Source organism: Anomaloglossus baeobatrachus, chromosome 4, assembly GCF_048569485.1.
Source record: "Anomaloglossus baeobatrachus isolate aAnoBae1 chromosome 4, aAnoBae1.hap1, whole genome shotgun sequence".
In the NCBI taxonomy this organism is placed as follows: Eukaryota; Metazoa; Chordata; class Amphibia; order Anura; family Aromobatidae; genus Anomaloglossus; species Anomaloglossus baeobatrachus.
The window spans coordinates 459,036,701-459,057,307 of NC_134356.1; the positions used below are offsets into that span (position 1 = coordinate 459,036,701).

Here is a 20,607-nt window from a genome sequence, read left to right on the forward strand (position 1 = left end):
CACTAATATCTGATACATATACTGTATATGAATTTACAAAAATAAAACACATACAAAACCTATGACATTTTAAAGTATAATATATGTTACAGTGGCGGATGCCTAGGCCGTGGGGCCGCAATACTATCCCCGATGATGGATTGCGCTCATAAGGTAACAGTATTGGTTGGTGGGTGCATCACCGGACTGCTGTCATCATTTAGAAATGAATAGTAGACTTCAATATGTTCTGAAAGGCTCCGGTCTCCTAATACCTTTGTAAAAACAGGTTTGAGCTTTAAACCATCCCATCCCCTCAGTTTATGTGACTAGGAACTGCTGATCTGAAGAGGTTTAATTGTTATTTTATAGATAATTTATATAAATTCACAAATTTATAACTTGTTTTATTATTTAAAGACAAAATTACCACAGGGAGTTTTCCCAATCAAATCCTAGTAAAAAAAAATTAGCTCAAGTTTTAGTTATATACAGTTAGGTCCAGAAATATTTGGGCAGTGACACGAGTTTTGTTATTTTAGCTGTTTACAAAAACATGTTCAGAAATACAATTATATATATATAATATGGGCTGAAAGTGCACACTCCCAGCTGCAATATGAGAGTTTTCACATCCAAATCGGAGAAAGGGTTTAGGAATCATAGCTCTGTAATGCATAGCTTCCTCTTTTTAAAGGGACCAAAAGTAATTGGACAAGGGACTCTAAGGGCTGCAATTAACTCTGAAGGCGTCTCCCTCGTTAACCTGTAATTAATGAAGTAGTTAAAAGGTCTGGGGTTGATTACAGGTGTGTGGTTTTGCATTTGGAAGCTGTTGCTGTGACCAGACAACATGCGGTCTAAGGAACTCTCAATTGAGGTGAAGCAGAACATCCTGAGGCTGAAAAAAAAGAAAAAATCCATCAGAGAGATAGCAGACATGCTTGGAGTAGCAAAATCAACAGGCGGGTACATTCTGAGAAAAAAGGAATTGACTGGTGAGCTTGGGAACTCAAAAAGGCCTGGGCGTCTATGGATGACAACAGTGGTGGATGATCGCCGCATACTTTCTTTGGTGAAGAAGAACCCGTTCACAACATCAACTAAAGTCCAGAACACTCTCAGTGAAGTAGGTGTATCTGTCTCTAAGTCAACAGTAAAGAGAAGACTCCATGAAAGTAAATACAAAGGGTTCACTTCTAGATGCAAACCGTTCATCAATTTCAAAAATAGACAGGCCAGAGTTAAATTTGCTGAAAAACACCTCATGAAGCCAGCTCAGTTCTGGAAAAGTATTCTATGGACAGATGAGACAAAGATCAACCTGTACCAGAATGATGGGAAGAAAAAAGTTTGGAGAAGAAAGGGAACGGCACATGATCCAAGGCACACCACATCCTCTGTAAAACATGGTGGAGGCAACGTGATGGCATGGGCATGCATGGCTTTCAATGGCACTGGGTCACTTGTGTTTATTAATGACATAACAGCAGACAAGAGTAGCCGGATGAATTCTGAAGTGTACCGGGATATACTTTCAGCCCAGATTCAGCCAAATGCCGCAAAGTTGATCGGACGGCGCTTCATAGTACAGATGGACAATGACCCCAAGCATACAGCCAAAGCTACCCAGGAGTTCATGAGTGCAAAAAAGTGGAACATTCTGCAATGGCCAAGTCAATCACCAGATCTTAACCCGATTGAGCATGCATTTCACTTGCTCAAATCCAGACTTCAGACGGAAAGACCCACAAACAAGCAAGACCTGAAGGCTGCGGCTGTAAAGGCCTGGCAAAGCATTAAGAAGGAGGAAACCCAGCGTTTGGTGATGTCCATGGGTTCCAGACTTAAGGCAGTGATTGCCTCCAAAGGATTCGCAACAAAATATTGAAAATAAAAATATTTTGTTTGGGTTTGGTTTATTTGTCCAATTACTTTTGACCTCCTAAAATGTGGAGTGTTTGTAAAGAAATGTGTACAATTCCTACAATTTCTATCAGATATTTTTGTTCAAACCTTCAAATTAAACGTTACAATCTGCACTTGAATTCTGTTGTAGAGGTTTCATTTCAAATCCAATGTGGTGGCATGCAGAGCCCAACTCGCGAAAATTGTGTCACTGTCCAAATATTTCTGGACCTAACTGTAATTGAGCTTTGTAAAACTTTGACATTTGTGACTGATAGGGATAAGCTGTTTAGACACTACCATACTCTGACTTTAAAGTATTGGCTTAAAGGGGTTCAGATAACCCCTTCTCTATTACAATATTCCCTCACTTAGAATAAAAACACCTTATACTGACCTCCGATATCGCTGTTCATGTGGTGTAAGTGCCGTGTCTCCCGAGGCTTTCATGACATTGTTATGTTACGTAAGCCCTCCCCCCGATTAGTGGCCGCTAATGGGTCCCTTCTCTCTCACTTCCTTCAGGCGAAACAGATAACTGGAAGTAAGAACTTCTGCTAGTTTTCCACTTACTCCAGATGTCATTTATGTTAAAGGAAGTAAGAGTGAAGAAACCGCTGATTGGCTGCAGTAATTTCAACATCCTGCGACCCACTACAAGTCCTTTCAACTAATGTCGCTATAACAATACAGACAATGGCGGTGAATATAAAGTGTTTTTATTCTACATGGAGGAATATTGTAATTGAGAAGGGTTTTACAAGTAGTGGATACTGGATAACACCCAATGCTCTCTTTATGCTAAAAATATGTGATGTATTCATAAACTCACATATATAATGTATCTAAATGGGAGGCGGGGCATTTGACCCAGAGCAACTGGCGGGGGGCGTTGTTGGGCCGCCTGATGCAGTGGTCCAAAGTGTGTTCCCAGCGGCTGCATTTTACCGCCCCCCATAGTGGGAGTCGGCCATTCTCTGAGATGGCTATCAAGCTAACAGCCGGCTCAGAGAGAGTGCAGTGGATGCCTCCCAGTGATCAATTGTACTCAGGTCTTTCAGGCACCAGTGCCATTGAAGTCCTGACTACTGGAACTTCCAAGTCAGGGCGACGTCAGCAGCATGATTTTAATGTCAGCTAATCACACTGCAGATGCCACTCCTCAGCAATACATAGGTGGCAGACGTTTGGTGGGGTGAAGATTTATTGTAATTAGGGGAAGAAATTTGAACATGCAGTATAGGGAGAGGGTGGGGGGAATGTGTATGGATGCAGTATATGGAGCAAGGGGGTAGAGTATATGGACACAGTGTGGAGAGCAATTAGGGATGAAATAAATTTGAAGACAGTATACGGAACAAGGGTGGGTGAATTTGAGCACAAAGTATGGGGGGCAATGGAGAATACATGTGGACACAGTATGGGGAGCAAGGGGGAGAATTTGAGAACAATAAGGAAAGCGAGCTGGTAAATATGAGGAAACAGTATGGGGAACGAGGGGGCTGAATGGGTGCGAACACAGTATGAGCAGTGATGGGGGTTGGGTGCGGACACAATATGGAGACTGGGGGAATGAGTGCAGAGATAGTGAAGAGTCAGTATGGGAGAGGAAAAATATAAGGGGGCACAGAATAGTAGAATAGAGACTGGGTAGGTAAGGGGGTGGTATGGAGAGGCAGCAGCATGGAGGGATAGTGTGAGGCCATAGGAAGGATGTGGCAGTATGCTGAGGTGGGGGAGTGTAATTAGGGGACACAGTATAGGGGAGACACAGTGATATTAGACAGTGGGAAGAGGGGGCTCAGTATAGAAAGAAAAATGCAGTGTGGATGGCATGTACCAAAAGAGGGACAGTGTGTGCATCATATTTTGTGAAGGGTATTGTGAGGAAAGAGTTAACCTTTTTCACTGACTTAGAAAAATAATAGAAATTCATTCTCCCTGGCAAGACCAAACCAGACTTATTTGCGTAATAAACTGTGAGACCAACTTCAAGGACATAGAATGTTTTGACTTAGAAATGACTGACAAACATCTTGTTATGGGAATAAGAACGCAACAGTTTATTATGGGAGCATAACTCATTATGTTAATTTCTTTTGCTGGGAATATGTAATTCACGCCTTTAATGAATATGTATGCTGCATAGTTACGCCCTAATCAAATCTGTATAACCTTGTAATGTACACAAAATAATACAGTTTCTTTTTGGGAGCCGCACGTCTCCTAGCCTTTACGTGTATAACGGTGTCTGCCTGTTTTCATTGAAGGCTAAAGGGAGGGCAGAGGGGGGTCACCGGTACCCTCTCTCATTTGGGCATCGCTGGCAATAGCTGTGACTGTTAGGTCAACCTAACATTATCTGGCGCCCGAAAAGCAGGGACCCGTGTTTGCAATCCCAGGACGCAGTGGACTGTCTTGCCAAGCCGAGGAGGAGGTGACCAGACGTGGGGACCAGAAACACCTGGCCAGGTAAGAGTTGAACCTTATTCTTCTCTTTATGCTCCCCATCTCTGTTCAGTTCCCTCCTCAACGCGCAAGAGGTGCACTGTGAGTAGATACTGGGTTATTGGCGGGTTTCTACTGAACTCTGAGAGAGCCTTGCCAGCTGATGTTTTCTGTGCCTTGTTTGGTTGTTTGCTTGTTTGTTTCTCTGTGTTTCTCTGCCTCTCCGTGTGTCGCGTGTCTGCTCTCCTGCGCTTTACTTCTGTGCTGTTGTCCTTGTTGGTTGTCATAGATCCCATACATCAGTGAGTGTTGAAAGGGGATAGTGTACCTGCTCTGTCCAATGGATGTGATATTCACTGCCCTAGTGTTAGTGGCAATAGCCCTGTTTGCCATTGCCATCGGATATAGAGTGTACCTGTGGTACAAGAAGGGCAACCCAGCGCCATTCAGCATTCTCAGCCCCCTCTGAACAGTTAGGACACCACCTTTCAGTAGGAATACAAATAAGGAGTTAGTCTCTAGGTATCTCCAGGAAAGGTGGTTTTAGACCTCACCTTAGGTAGGAATACAAAAGGAGTTAGTCTCTGAGTATCTCCAGGATAGGTAGGTTTAGTCCAAAGGACGTTCAAGGGTCTAGAAGCTGAAGAAGATAGACGAAGAATGGGGCAAGGAATATCAAAAGACAGAAGAGCTGGATGCACCCTGCAACATCTCATTACGTGTTATCATGGCAAGAGGACAGCCAATCAGTCCAAGGAAGTTTTCAAGACATTTGGATTGAAGGGGAAGGATCAATTGGACCCCAACAAATGGAATACAATAACAGCTACTAGAGCAGGAGTGATAGCAGATAAATCATGGACTAAACTGATCAGAATTCTTTCTGACATGGCAAAAACAGCCCACGATCAAGGTTGGATATACCATGAAGAATCAGACACATGGGAAGAGGCTGGGAAGCAAGCTAATAAGGATCAACAGCCTCCTCCGTACCTGTCAGCTACTCCTGGAACGACTCCAAAAATAGCAGGATCCCCGGAATGGACCTGCACAAACTGTGACCAACAAAATCCGGACTGGAGTGAAAAATGCCTAGCCTGTGGAGCCCCACAGCACAAGCTACAAGCCACAGCACCAGTGCCTCTTTATCCCGTAGTGGAAAGAAGAGTCCTGATAAGACCACCTGTGAATCCACAAAATCCAGATGCTCCCAGAGATGCAGTTCCCCGTACGTATGAAGATTACGTACCCTGGACTCCAGCCGAGCAGATGGCTTTCCTGCAAAATGCTCCAGATCCGACTAGAAACCCAGTCAGTTTTTCACGTTACCTGAACCAAATACAGGTCTCCTACAGAAGCACTTGGTTGGACATGGAGGGTTTGTGTAGAGTTAAAATGTCTCCCGAACTGTATGCCAAACTCACTGCCCACCTGACAGGACATGCTCCGGACGATACCCGTAATGTGGAATCGGGCCAAGACTTCATGATAAGACTCAATCTCTTCTGCGCCCAGGAGCAAAGAACTAAGGGCACAATGGGACCAGTGCATCAAGGTCCTGTGGAGAATGTCAGCTCATTTTACTACAGATTGATGCAGTCATTCGCAGATGAAGGGCTGGACTTACAAGCGGGTGCAATACGTCGCCTGATGGTAAGATCCTTCATGGATGGAATACATGCACCTCTGGCAGAAAGATTGAAAGCGTGCTGCCCAGAATGGAGGAACATGGAAGACCTAGATCTTCTAGTCAACAAAGCAAGTGGCTTAGAAACCGACGCAAAGGATAAAAGGAGCAACAAGAAAGTTTTCATAGCAGCAGTGGACGGCCAGCCAGAAGGTACAAGAAAGAAGGCACCGACCTGCTACTATTGTGGAGTCAGAGGACATGTGATCAGAGACTGTAGAAAGAAGAAGAGGGACACTCAAAACCGACCCGAGAGTCAGGAGGAGAAGACTGCCTGACTTGCGGCAGCACGGGATAGGGATGCCAGAGGTCCATTTATACATGTCCCCCTTCACATTGGCAACAAGGAAATAAGAGCTTTAGTGGACTCAGGAGCCTCTCGCTCCGTACTCCCCAAGAATCTGGTGCCTGAAGGATCCATCTCCTCTGAAGCTACTGTAGTATCCGGATTTGATGGACAAGCCCAGATAATCCCAATAACACATCCACTGAAGGTGAAACTGGGACCACACATGTTCGTGTCTAAATTTTTAGTGTCCCCCCTGGGTGGAGATGCCCTAGTGGGAGCAGATCTACTATCAAGACTGCAAGCTCAGATTGTCTACAATGAAGATGGATCTGCTATCCTGCAAATTCCAGAAGATATCCCAGAAGAAGTCCTGTGCACTCTCCAGATGATAGAAGATCAACCAGAATCTGAAGTTACACATGAAGTAAACACGGACCCAATACTTCTACAAGTTCCTGCAAAACTCTGGTCCACATCAAAAACTGACCTCGGCACACTACCCGTGCCCCCCATAAAGGTTTCAGTCAAGCCTGGAATTACACCACCGCAGCTGAGACAATACCCTCTTAATGTTCAACAGGAAGCTGCCCTAGATCACCAGATAAAGGAATTGCTGAAGTCGGGAGCCCTCAGAATTACTAAGTCTCCTTACAACACTCCGCTGTTTCCTGTTAAGAAGAGACAAGTAAAAAAAGGTGATCCAGTTACGTACCGGATGGTACACGATCTGAGGGCAGTGAACTCAATACTGGAGCCCCTCACCCCTGTTGTACCAAATCCACATACGCTGCTTACACAGGTGCCGGCTACATCCACCCATTACACAGTCATAGACCTTGCTAATGCTTTTTTCTCAGTACCACTGGACCCAGCATGCCAAGATTTCTTTGCATTCACGCACAAGCAAAATCAATATACATGGACACGCCTGCCTCAAGGTATGCAACATTCTCCTACGCTATATACTCAGGCAATGAGCAATGTACTTCGGGGCTGGGAACCCCCTGAGCACTGTGTCCTTCTTCAGTACGTGGATGATTTACTACTGTGTTGCCCTAATGAAGAAATCTGTAAAACGGCTTCAATAAGTCTTCTTACCTTTCTGGCAGAAGTAGGATGCAAAGCGAGCAGAGATAAGTTGCAGTTCTGCAAAACGAGGGTCACTTTCTTGGGTCATTGCCTTTCTGCGGGACAAAAACACCTCAGCCCGGACAGACAAGAAGTTATCAGGAAAGCAAGCATTCCTAGAAATCTCAAACAGCTCAGAGGATTTTTAGGGCTAATATCTTTCTGCAGACAGTGGATTCCTAATGCATCGCTACTCATGCAACCGCTGTATGATTGCACAAAGAATGTTCCTTTCTCCCTCACAGAAGAAGCTCGACAAAATTTTCAAAAGCTCAAGGAACTAGTGATTGATGCACCTGCTCTGGCACTACCAAACTATGATCTCACCTTCAATCTGTTCGTAGCAGAGCTTCAAGGATTTGCCGTAGGAGTACTCACCCAGAAGACGGACAAACACCACATAATCGGGTACTACTCCTCTCAACTCGACAACGTCACCAGAGCAGCACCAACCTGTGTCCGTGCTGTTACAGCAGTTTCAAACATACTGCAGAAAGCATCTGAAATCTCACTCGATTTCCCGACTACCATCCTTACCAGCCATGACATCTATGCTGTTCTCAATCAAGTGCAGTTGAAACATCTCTCCATGGCAAGACAAGTCAGACTCCAGTGCACGCTGTTGCTACCCCCAAACATCTCATTTGCTCGAGTTACAAGTCTAAACCTTGCTGATCTGCTGATCTTTACAAGTTTAGAAGGGGGGACAGAAGAGAGGACAGAAGAGAGGACAGAAGAGAGTGACAAACGTACCAGCGCACCATTTGATCATGATTGTCAGGAACTCATTGAACATGAGGCAAAGCCCCTGCACAATATTCAGGCAACACCGCTTACAAATCCAGACTTTGAACTTTTTGTGGATGGTAGCAGATACGCTGATGAAGCAGGCAAGTTCCACACCGGATTTGCAGTAGTGACTCTATATGCAGTCCTAGCCAAACAACCGCTACCTCCACGCATATCTGCTCAAGAAGCAGAACTTCTTGCCCTCATTTGGGCAATTGAGTTTCTGGAAGAACGAACAGCGAACATCTACACGGACTCAGCCTATGCACATGGCATTGTGCACGATTTTGGCACTATCTGGCAGACTAGAGGATTCCTCACAGCAACAGGAAATCCCATCAGGCATGGAGCCTCAGTGAAGAAACTAATGGAAGTAGCCTTGATACCAAAACAGCTAGCAATCATAAAGGTTGCTGCCCACACCAAGGCTCAAACACCCGAGGCAAGGGGAAATCGCTTGGCCGACCAAACAGCAAAACAAGCAGCCTTACTCCCTTTGAAGGAGACGGAAACAGTGTTAACGACGGAGGAAGAAATGCAGAACCTCTTTGAGACACAAGAAAACGCCTCTGAGGAAGAAAAGGCCAGATGGCGGGCCAAGGGGGCAGAAAAGGTGGAGGGGATTTGGCGCCTAAACGGACTTCCCGTCCTGCCACGCAGTTGGTTCCCTGCCATTTTCCAAGTACTCCACTACCCCACACATGGAAGCACAAACTCAATCATGAACCAGATGCAACCTTATTGGGTAGCCCCCGGCTTCAGACAATACGCCTCCCAGAGAATAAAGGATTGTCACATCTGTCAACAACACAATCCAGGCCAACTAACTAAAACCCCGCAAAGACACATGCCAAAGACGTTTGCCCCATTCCAAAGAGTACAAATAGACTATATACAGTTGCCAAGACATGGCATCTACGAGTTTGTACTTGTCTGTGTAGACCTCTTCTCAGGATGGCCAGAGGCCTACCCTGTCAGCTCAGCCACGGCCCGCATTACAGCAAAGAAATTGGCCTGTGAACTGGTACCCCGGTTTGGACTCCCTGAAGTCATAGAGTCAGACCGAGGTACTCATTTCACTGGACAAGTTTTCCAGAACACCTGTGCCCTGTTAGGCATTCAGTCAGCCTTACACACACCTTACCACCCACAGTCATCAGGGAAAGTGGAAAGGTTAAATGGGACTCTAAAGCTCAAACTAGCCAAGGCAGTGGAGGAGACTGGTAGACCATGGACAGAATGTCTCCCCATAGCTCTTTACTCTATAAGGACTACCCCGCAGGGAAAGCACAGGCTCTCACCATTTGAAATACTCTTTGGTAGTGCACCCAGATTAGGATGCTACTTCCCGCAGGAGTTACACCTGCAATGTGATAGCCTAACGTCTTATGTTGTTTCCCTGCAGAAGAGACTAACTGAAACCCACCAAAGGGTCTACTCTTCTCTACCTGATCCTGATGCTGTTCCAGGAACCCACTCCCAACCCGGAAATTTATGGTGCAATGATTCTGACCCATATGTGCCTGGCCGAGAAACCTGTGGTGAACCGTCCGCAGGGTATTGTAGTCCCCTAGGCCAACTTCCCGGATGGTGTATACTCAGAAACATATCGGCCTTTATAGATATAGTACATCGCCTCATATTACAACATTCAGCCATCTGGGATCTCCCACCGCAAACCTATTGGGTTTGTGGTTACAATGCCTACAAATGGCTACCAGTAGGAGTAAATGGCACCTGCACCTTGGCCCGTTTGACCCCTGCCACCTTCATTATCAATACTACTGATATACCGGCAGGGAAAATGCCTCTCCACCTACTGGTAAAGAGAGTGGCAGACAACAAAGACAGGCCTAGTGGCCGACCCCATGTGATTCAAATGAGTCATGTCAACAAATTTTTCAGTTCTCTTTTTATCTATCCCATGATAATGCAGATGTATGATAAGTTGGTGGACAGCACTGACTATCTTGATGATCAAATTTTTGAGGTTCTCCAAGCAGTAAATAGTACCATTGCCATACAGAGACAATTAATCATTGTAACCAACCAACATACTTTGGTACTGGATTACCTCACTGCAGCCCAAGGGGGGATGTGCCAAGTGGTAGGCCCCAGCTGTTGTCACTACATAGATCCAAGAGGAACCTTAAGAGCCCAAGCCAGTTTAACTGAGATACAAAAGCTGAGGAAAAAACATGATGAGGAGGTACTTAGAAGCTCAGATGCTTGGTGGAGCAATACCTTTTCAATGTTCAACCCTGCAAACTGGTTTAAGGGAATAGGAGGATGGTTCATGGGGATACTGCAATCAGTGTTCCAAGTGTTACTCTGTTTGGTAGTTGCTTATGTAGTGTTCAAGTTGCTAATGGCTTTGTTTTCCCGCTGCTTGAAGCAATGTAGATACAATGATTATTCAGCACCCGTATGAAATCACTAATATGCCTTTTTCTCTTCTCTACTCTTTCCTCTAGAAATCACCTTGGCGTATCATGATGAGACTCCTATCAAGAGGCATGCAGGCAGTCCTGGGTGACGGATGTGAGACGACACTCCCTGAGCAACCCGCGGCTCAGAAAGTATCTGGAGACTAGCCTGCTCGCTCTATAGTCCACAGCTTCTCGATGGCCCCCTGTCCATCAATCACGCCAATAGGGGGGATTGTGAGGAAAGAGTTAACCTTTTTCACTGACTTAGAAAAATAATAGAAATTCATTCTCCCTGGCAAGACCAAACCAGACTTATTTGCGTAATAAACTGTGAGACCAACTTCAAGGACATAGAATGTTTTGACTTAGAAATGACTGACAAACATCTTGTTATGGGAATAAGAACGCAACAGTTTATTATGGGAGCATAAGTCATTATGTTAATTTCTTTTGCTGGGAATATGTAATTCACGCCTTTAATGAATATGTATGCTGCATAGTTACGCCCTAATCAAATCTGTATAACCTTGTAATGTAAACAAAATAATACAGTTTCTTTTTGGGAGCCGCACGTCTCCTAGCCTTTACGTGTATAACGGTGTCTGCCTGTTTTCATTGAAGGCTAAAGGGTGGGCAGAGGGGGGTCACCGGTACCCTCTCTCATTTGGGCATCGCTGGCAATAGCTGTGACCGTTAGGTCAACCTAACAGTATACAATTGAGAGCAATTATTTAGTTAGGGGAAAAGTGTAGGGCAGCTAATTTTATTCAGAAGCATTATAATTATTCTGAGCGGATGGTCACAATATTGCAAATATGTGCTCTACATACATGCAGTCACGTGCCGAATAGACATGCAAGGCCTCGCTCAATGAAAATTAATTGAGCGAGGTTGGACACATCTAGTCAGAATGTGGCCAGAAGTACATGTGGCAATGTGTAGAAGCAGCAGCAGGAGAGAGAGAATCCTGTTCATGACGCCAAAGCAAGCTGCCGTGCCCCAGGGCCTGCAGGGGAGCTGATCGGACCCGGACGTCCGGTTCTCAGAGTCTGTCAGTGGTGGCCAGTGTCCGATTCCTTGACCCCAGGGGCCGCTTGTAAAAGGGGTTATATTTACAGGGGATAGATAGTTTTTAATGTCCGAGACGCTACTTGTGGTACGCAAGTAAAGCGTTGCCCCAGGGGAGGATGTTGGTGGTTGTAGTAGTATGCTAGTTCGCGATGCAGGAATGCAGCAGTAATGGAGACCACACAGGGACTGAAGGTTAACTGGTTCTTTACTCACACAGATGGTAAGATCCCTGAAGAAGTTCTCACGAAATGTACATTGGAAGCGTGGGTGTTTGACAGAGGTAAAAGCTTGCTACTCATAAGCCTGTTACCCTTATCTTTATTGCGCCTGGATTTACAATCTGCCTGCTCGCTCTAATCGGCTGCCTTATTTTCACTCATGCATAATCTACTATTGATCTGCCCATATGGCTTATTTGCCTTCACTTGAACCTCATGTAGTCGGCATTTAAGCCCTCTCTTGCTGGTCTACTGATGCTGGAGCCTGCAGATTGCACTTTGTTCCTGGTTATTTGGGATAGAACGGCTCTGTTTATTTATCCAGATTATTGTATTGGCACTATGCAACTTTAAATATTTATTGATTCTGGATGTGTTCATTAGACTCTTTCTATCCTAAATATACATATATTTATATTTATACTTATACTCATGTGCATAATTTATATGTATATATGGTTATATTTCCTCTGTCCTCCCCTATAACTGTTGGCACCTTGTTTTTATGTGTTTTTTAAAAAATATTTAATAAAATTGATATTTTGTGGCCCTATACTGTGTGGTTTTGTTGTTTATGCATTTATAGTTTTGGCCAATATTGATGTATGTTAAAAGGTATTCTGTGCTTATCAGATGGTAAGATGCAGCCTGGTGCTGGTTGCGGGGGTCCCAGGTTCCCTTTGTTAAGTGCTGGCCCTGTGGCTTCGTTGGCTCTGTCTCTGGCACCTCGTAATTGGGGGTCTCCGTGAAGCGTGAAGCTGTTTGGGGTCTCTCCCTGATTCTCTCTCTCCTGCTGCTGCTGGCCCGTATGACAGGTAGCGTGAACCGATGCGGGTCAAGATCTTCGTGTCGCTCCCTGGTTCCCTCTCTGCCACTGTGTCCCAGACACTCTGGTGGTGATGAACCGTGAAAGTCCCCGTCACCTGCAGACTTGCCAGATGGGCCTGAAACTTCCACCTGGCCTAGGGCTCTGTACCCTGCCATGCCTTGGTCCCTGGAGTTCCTGTTACTCGACTCCCTGGCGACCACTCCTTATGTAGCAACAAAGACCACCTCAGGCCCTTGAAGTGGACCTGAGCCTCCACACATACATTCATCCTCCACTCCTCCTTCTTTTTACTAAAACTGTTATTTTTAACTGACCCTTTGACCACTCCCCTCCCTGGGCTTCCAGCTCCAGGATTGGGCAGGTCCCAGCCAATGGGCAGCGACCCCACGAAACCCGTTGCTAACCTGTTGCCTGGGCTGGGAAGTGGACAATTTGAATGTCTGTTGTCGGTTGCCAGCACTGAACTCCAGGAGACTGGGATTTTGTTGTTTCTTAGAAACACCTGACACCATAGGGTGCAGGGTGCTGCATATACATATCGCAAACTTTGCTCACATGCCAGTCCACTCTTGCCACTAGCTACAGGAGAATCCAAAATGTGTGTAATGCACTTAGAGTAACTGCAGACTTTCATCTAAAACCTGGACAAGCCCTATAATTTTAAATTTGCGCACTGTAGCATGCCCAATCCTAACAACATGTAATATCCTCTCTGTCCGGATTCAGCTTGCTTGCAGGTTCCAGTAGTCATCACAAGGACACTCCACTCATATGCAATTTTCATACGGTGATTTGACAACTAGCTTATCTTATTACTTTTCTCAGTTTTTCATTGAACGTTGGGAGAATTATGAATAGCAGCTCATCGGCACATGACTAAGTATGAAAATCGCATATGAATGATTGGTCACATGATGACTACTCAAACCTTTGGTGGGGGCACCAAACTGAATTTTTGTCCTGGGTGCCAGAAAACCTAGATACACTTGTTCCCTGTTATGTTGCATTATGCATTTGTTTATGTCCACAGAATCTGTGCAGTTGCCTAGTGAATTGATTATAAGATGGCAAACCACTGCACAGAGCAGTGTCCCATCTGGCCTGCGCTGATGTGACGTTGAATGTTGTAGCCTGGAGAACATTGAACCACAGTTTTTAGACATAGAAGAAAAAATGTTATTGTTCCCCTAAGCAAACACTTAAGCTCAGCTTTAAACAGTGCTGTAAAATAAAAGCTGTGCTGTCATTGTTTGCTATGGGGAACAAGAAACTGTATTTATTTATTTATTTAGTTTTAATAGTTTAGGCCCAATGTTTGTTGCTTGGTGTGTATAAGTGTATATGTGTGTGAGTGTAAAGGGAGTAGACCTGAGTTCTGCCACCAAGGAGAAAAGACATTGGAGCGATTAAGGCCGGCTTCACACTTGTGATTAACTCGCACGAGTGCAACGCGAGAAATTCTCGCATTGCACTCGGACACATATTAATCAATGAGGCAGCTCCCATCTGCTATTTTTTGCTCAGTCTAAATCGGACTGAGAAAAAAAATCGCAGCATGCTGCGTTTTGGTGAGTTTCTCGCACAAGTCTTTTCAATGCAAGTCTATAGGTGCGTGAAAAAATAGGATCTCAAACGGACGGCACACACACCATCCTAGTGACATCCGTTTTTCTCAATACATTTCACGCATGTAGCAGAGAACAATGTAAATGCTCCTGTACATAAGAGTACATGAATAGCAGCTGCTGAGGAAAAAAACTGATTGCACACTGACAGCATACTGACAGCATACTGATGAAAAGTGAACTAAAATCGTCCGACTTTCTAGCATGAGAATCGGACCGATTTTACACACGCAAGTGTGATTCCAGCCTAAGAGAGATAGAAGCCTGGGGAAAGTTCAGTGTCTCCTGTATGGGATGGTGAAAATTAGCATCAGGAACATTTGTCTTCAGGAAAAAGAAATTTTACAGTAGAGCATGATTGGACTTGATTGAAATCCAAGTAGTGTAACCTCAGGGGTATTACATGATTTATAATATCTCTAGGATATCATCATCCAATTCCAAGTCTTTTTCTATTTCTTCTTTGTTATTTTCATACTGAGATTCTTCATTATCTTTGTCACTGACTGGTGTCTTTACTTTCTCCAGGATCAATTTCTGAGACTTATTTTGAACTTCCAGCATTTCTTCTACGCGGTTGACTTTGCCCTCACTTTTCATGCTATCTTCCCTTATATTGACATTTTCTTTTGATGTATCAGTAAGATCTTCTTTTGTAAAGATGGCTCTGTCTTCTGTTTTGTTGTTTTGATTTATCAGTTGTAGAGTTTTATTTTTTGGTGGTAACAATATTTTTTGAGCATCAACTTTATTACTCTTAGTTTGGTTAAATGTCCCGGATTCCGAAGCTTTTAGTGCCATATGGTTTTCACTGCTTTTTGTTTGCTGTTTGGTGTTTAGTTCTTGTATGTTTAATTGGATTTCTTCTATTCTTACATTTTTTTGTAGGTCTTCTTCATCAGATGTTGATTTGAACACATCTTCTGGTAAATACTGTATATTTTCCAGATTTCTAATCTCTTTTTCATTATCTTTTAGTTCGGAATACAATTTTTTTAATTTCTGCATGGCCTTCAGTGTACTTTGTTTGTCAGTGTCTAGAAAAAAACCCAAAAATAAATTATTATAACATTATATATCAGTCTATGCAATGCCTGCTATATGCAGATGATTTCTTAGGCGGGCTTTGCACACTACGACATCGCAGGTGCGATGTCGGTGGGGTCAAATTGAAAGTGACGCACATCCGGCATCGCAGGCGACATCGTAGTGTGTAAAGCCTAGATGATACGATTAACGAGCGCAAAAGCGTCGTAATCGTATCATCGGTGCAGCGTCGGCGTAATCCATAATTACGCTGACGCGACGGTCCGATGTTGTTCCTCGCTCCTGCGGCAGCACACATCGCTGTGTGTGAAGTCGCAGGAGCGAGGAACATCTCCTACCGGCGTCACCGCGGCTTCCGTAGGATATGCGGAAGGAAGGAGGGGGGCGGGATGTTTCCATCCCGCTCATCTCCGCCCCTCCGCTCCTATTGGCCGCCTGCCGCGTGACGTCGCTGTGACGCCGCACAAACTGCCCCCTTAATAAGGAGGCGGGTCGCCGGCCAGAGCGATGTCCCAGGACAGGTGAGTCCATGTGAAGCTGCCGTAGTGATAATATTCACTACGGCAGCTATCACAAGGATATCGCTGCTGCGACGGGGGCGGGGACTATCGTGTGCGACATCGCAGCATCGGCTTGCGATGTCGCAACGTGCAAAGTACCCCTTAGTGGCAACTAGTGATGAGCGAGCACTAAAGTGCTTGTGTGCTTGTTATTTGGATTGAGTTGGTCTGACGCTCTGACCTGCTTGATTCGAGTAACGAGTATAAAGGAAGTCTATAGGGAACGCAAGCATTATTCAGGCAGACCCTGCTAGAGAACAGGGGAGGACAGAAAAATGCATGGGGAAGATGCCTGGACTCTCTCTGACTCCCAGATCTTTGTGGGAAAGTAAAAATTATATATTTTTTTTTTTTTAAAAAGCATGGGTTCCCTCCAATTTTTGATAACCAGCCAAGGTCAAGAATACCTATCTACTGGTTATCAAAAATAGAGAGAACCCCAGGCCATTTTTTTTAAAACATTTATTTATAAATAATTTAAAAAAATGACGTGGGGTCCACCGCATTTTTAATAACCAGCTAAGATAAAGCAGACAGTTTTGGGCTGGTATTATTAGGCTGGGAAGGTCCATGGTTATTAGACTCTTCGCAGCTTAAAAATATCAGCTCGCAGCTGCCCGCGAATTATCACATCACATTAGATGCACCAATTCTGGTACTTTGCCCTTGCTCTTCCCGATTTGCCCTGGTAAGGTGTCAATCAGGGTAATACTTATTCAGGTTGATGTCAGCTAAGAATTGTCAAATTGTCAACTGACATCAAGCTCTGGTGTTAGTAATGAAAAGGCATCCCCTGACTCTGTACTCCAACCTATGGAGCCTCATTGGTGAACGAGGGATAGTGTGGGGGAGTCTCTATTCAAATAAACTATTTTTCTTGTGTGTGTCTTTTTTTTTTTACTTTACAAGGTAATCGTGAAGAACCAGAATTGGCGCAACTAATATATGTGCCAATTCTGGGGCAGCTGCAGGCTATGTTTAGGGTGGGAAAGGGCCAAATAACCATGGGGATTCCCATCCTGACAATACCAGCCCACAGCTGTCTAATTTGCCTTGGCTGGTTATCAAAAATGGGGGAGTCTCCACACTGTTTTTTGTAATTATTTATTTAATAAATTAAATCATCCTAAAAACTCCCTTTAGTGCCACAAGAAAATCACTAAAGGGTGAAAATGTAAAACTCTGCTCTAATCTAAGCTCTCCTTTCTAGATCAACTGTTTGTGAACTGCAATGTTCTGACCTTTGGACGGTAACCATATCGGGGTGCTTGGCATGCTTGATACTGGGCCAAGTATCAGGGATGCTCAAGCGCGATGCTAAAGTCTACGTCACACATGTTTTGCGGCTGATTTTCAGCCACTAAACATGCGGGGATTGCTTGCCAATAATGGTAATACGGTAACCATTATGGCTATTCGCATTGCTGTGATTGTCCATCCACACTGCATCATTGGGTCTCATAAAAACCCAATAATGCAGTGTGGATGGACAATCACAGTAATGCGAATAGCCATAATGGTTACCATATTACTATTATTGGCAAACAATCCCCACATGTTTAGTGGCTCAAAAACAGCCGCAAAACATGCGTGACGTAGACTTTAGCATCGCACTTGAGCATCCCTTATATTTGGCCCAGTATCGAGCGTGCCAAGCACCCCGATGCCCGATCAAGTAATGAACAGTGCCAACTACTCTCGCTTATCACTAGTGGCCACTCTACAATAATAGTTTCATGTATTAAATAAGAACCTATGTGTTTCACACTGTAGATCACCTCTTAGTCACTGTTTATTCTTACTAATAATGGAAAAAAACAGTCAATTATTTTAACTATTGATGGCAAACTAAAATGAATTTAAAGGACTGAAATTGCAAATTATTGCATGATCCCGGTGGGATGAGTTAAATCTTCTTGTATGCCCCTTTTTTTTTTTTGCTTAAAGGGGTTTTCCAAAACCTAATTGAATTGAATATAATTCTCTATGTAATATAAAAAACTAATATATTTCATTAACAATTCCTTACCCTTCCCTCTCTACTTCCTATCTGTGTTTTTTCTTACTTCCAATTACATGCCTTTTGAGTGTCCCAGCATGCACTGGGGATTCTGAAATGAGGTGTAATCAGGGGGCTGGCGCTGCAGTCACTGTTGCAGCTGCTGTCCCCACTCTAAGGGACAAGAGGGATGACCTTTTCAAGGGCTAGGCTGTTTGCTATAGTGAGCATGTGTCAATTGTCTACACCAACGCATGCTCAGATTGCATTTCCTTCTGTCTGCTGCATTACGTTTATTGTGCACTGACCTTGTTGACCCTAAAGAGAAGTGGGAGCACCCTCTTGCTTGTCAATGACCTCTCCGGCTCTAAAGTAAAGTGACCTGTTGGCTTGTCATTTTCCATAAGAACTGGTAAGGGAGAATATTGTCAGTGACAAGCTGTCAAGAGAGCGCTTTCCTGTTGGCTTGTCACTTCTCTTTAGATCCAGTGACGGAGTCCACAGTTAAAAAGAGAAAAGGTAGGTAAAAAGCACTCAACTCACCAGATATATGCCAAAATATAACAGAATAATTTATTAATAAATCAGTGCACTGATTTATTAATAAATTATTCTGTTATATTTTGGCATATATCTGGTGAGTTGAGTGCTTTTTACCTACCTTTTCTCTTTTTGTCGCAGTATTCAGTAGGTTCTGCACCCTCACTTACAATATTCATTGTGATCTATTCAGCTGTGCAGCCCTGCTTCTCTTTTGTTGGAGTGCACAGTCAGTGACAAGCCAACACAAGAGCTCTCTCCTGGCGACTTGTCACATCTCTTTAGATTCATCAGTGGAGCACATACTAAGCATGCATCAGTATTGACAACTGGTGCATTCTTATTATAGCAACACCCAAGAAAAAAAAGCAAAAATGAGCAAATATGGCAAAATAAATACCATAATTTTTTTTTTTGTTTTTATAAGATGCACCCGATTATAAGGCACACTCCAAAGGTGCACTCCAAAGTTAGAGAAAAAAAAAGGAAAAACAAATATGGGGTTTGTCTTATAATCCAGTGGTGTCTTACCAGAGGGGGACGGCAGTGGTGTTGGAGTGGGGTCACAGGAGGCAGGGTCAGTGCTGGAGTATGGCGATGCTGCGAGCGGTGCAGTGGATGTCCCAGATGCTCATTGCATGCGCTGTGAGGCAGGAGGAACATCCAGAAATTTTCAGAGGAGCTGGCTTCAAAGAAATGGCTCCTGGAGTTGGCGCATGCACAGATTGAGCTATCGGTTCAATGATAAGCTGAGATCATATCAGCGGACGTGCCAGCTTCGGGTGCTATTTTCATTTTAAGTACGCTGCTGGGAGATCAATGTGCCAAATTTGATGTGGGCACAGATGAAATCTTGAGTCAAGAGCCCCATCTATCTGCGCATGCACCCACTCCGGGCGCCATTATTTGAAGCCTGAACCGCCGACATTTCAGGAGGGCAGCTCCTGCCTCACAGCCCGCAGCACAGCTTACAGCACCGCACACCACCCATCGCATCGCCCCTGCATCCTGTGACCCCTCTCCACCACCGTTCGGTAAGCTACATTTGGCTTCTAAGACGCACCCCTCATTTTGCTCACAAATTTTTAGGAGGAAAAGGGCATTTTATAATATGAAAAATAAAGTAATTAACAATAATCCATGAAAATAAATTGGGTACTTAGTTAACATTATTTTGATTTAAAAAAGCATAAAAGCCATCCCAACACGTCAAGGTCCTAGCATCAAAATATTGAAAACCTTACCATAATATGTCTAGTAATGTAAATGTGACTAAAGATTGAGTAGGATCAGGGCCCAACATGGAAACTACATAAATGTAATGTCCAGTTCAAAGAATGGGAGGCCACACTCTTGTTTGCATTACTGCCAAAAAACACCAAGAAAACCAAAAGAAATGAACTAGAATCTAGTGTGTATGAGCTTAGTATAGCAGAAAATAGCACAGTCCCTCAAATTGTTGTCCCTGATGATGATGATTTGAGGATCAGCACCCACTGTGGCAATGACCGCAGCATCAGCCCCATGATGATGTCTCGTTTGAGAATCCATAGTACATGATGAGAGACTCAAACAGCGTAAGGCCTCCGACACACTCACGTGAAAATCACGCACGTGCCGAGAGACACGTATTTTCCCTGCGTGTTGCATGCAGGTAAATATGTGTCTCTGGTACATGCGGGCCACGTGTGTTCTCTGCATGCTATCTGTGATAACATACGCAGAACAGGTTATTTACATACTCACGTGGTCCTTCCTGCCGTCCGTGGTGCTGATCTTCGGTCTCCAGCCCTCCCGTCTCCCCGCTGCTGCTGCTGCCAGGCAGTGAAGTGAATATTAAATGAGAATAATGAGCGGCGGTCAGCAGAAAGTGACAGCAGCGGCAGAGACAGGAAGGCAGGAGAAGGTGAGTTCATCTTTTTTTTTTTTTCTCTGACACGTGAGTTTTCTCCGGTGCGTGTCACACGGGACCGCATCCACACTACATCAGTGTGGTACAGGTGCGGCCCGTGTGACACCCGTGATGCCGTAGAAAAACTGACATGTCAGCGTGTAGAAAAA

General features: G+C 44.4%; 1 protein-coding gene across 1 annotated transcript in view; it reads right to left on the reverse strand.

Moving 5' to 3' along the window:
• Positions 1–13,927: 13,927 nt before the first annotated feature.
• Positions 13,928–20,607, reverse strand: part of LOC142303860 (uncharacterized) — a 146,146-nt gene continuing 139,466 nt past the window's right edge. Inside the window, exon 7 of the mRNA XM_075345666.1 lies at positions 13,928–15,437. Coding sequence (XP_075201781.1) covers positions 14,809–15,437 — 629 coding nt within the window. The 3' untranslated portion in view covers positions 13,928–14,808. The remainder of the gene's footprint in view (positions 15,438–20,607) is intronic.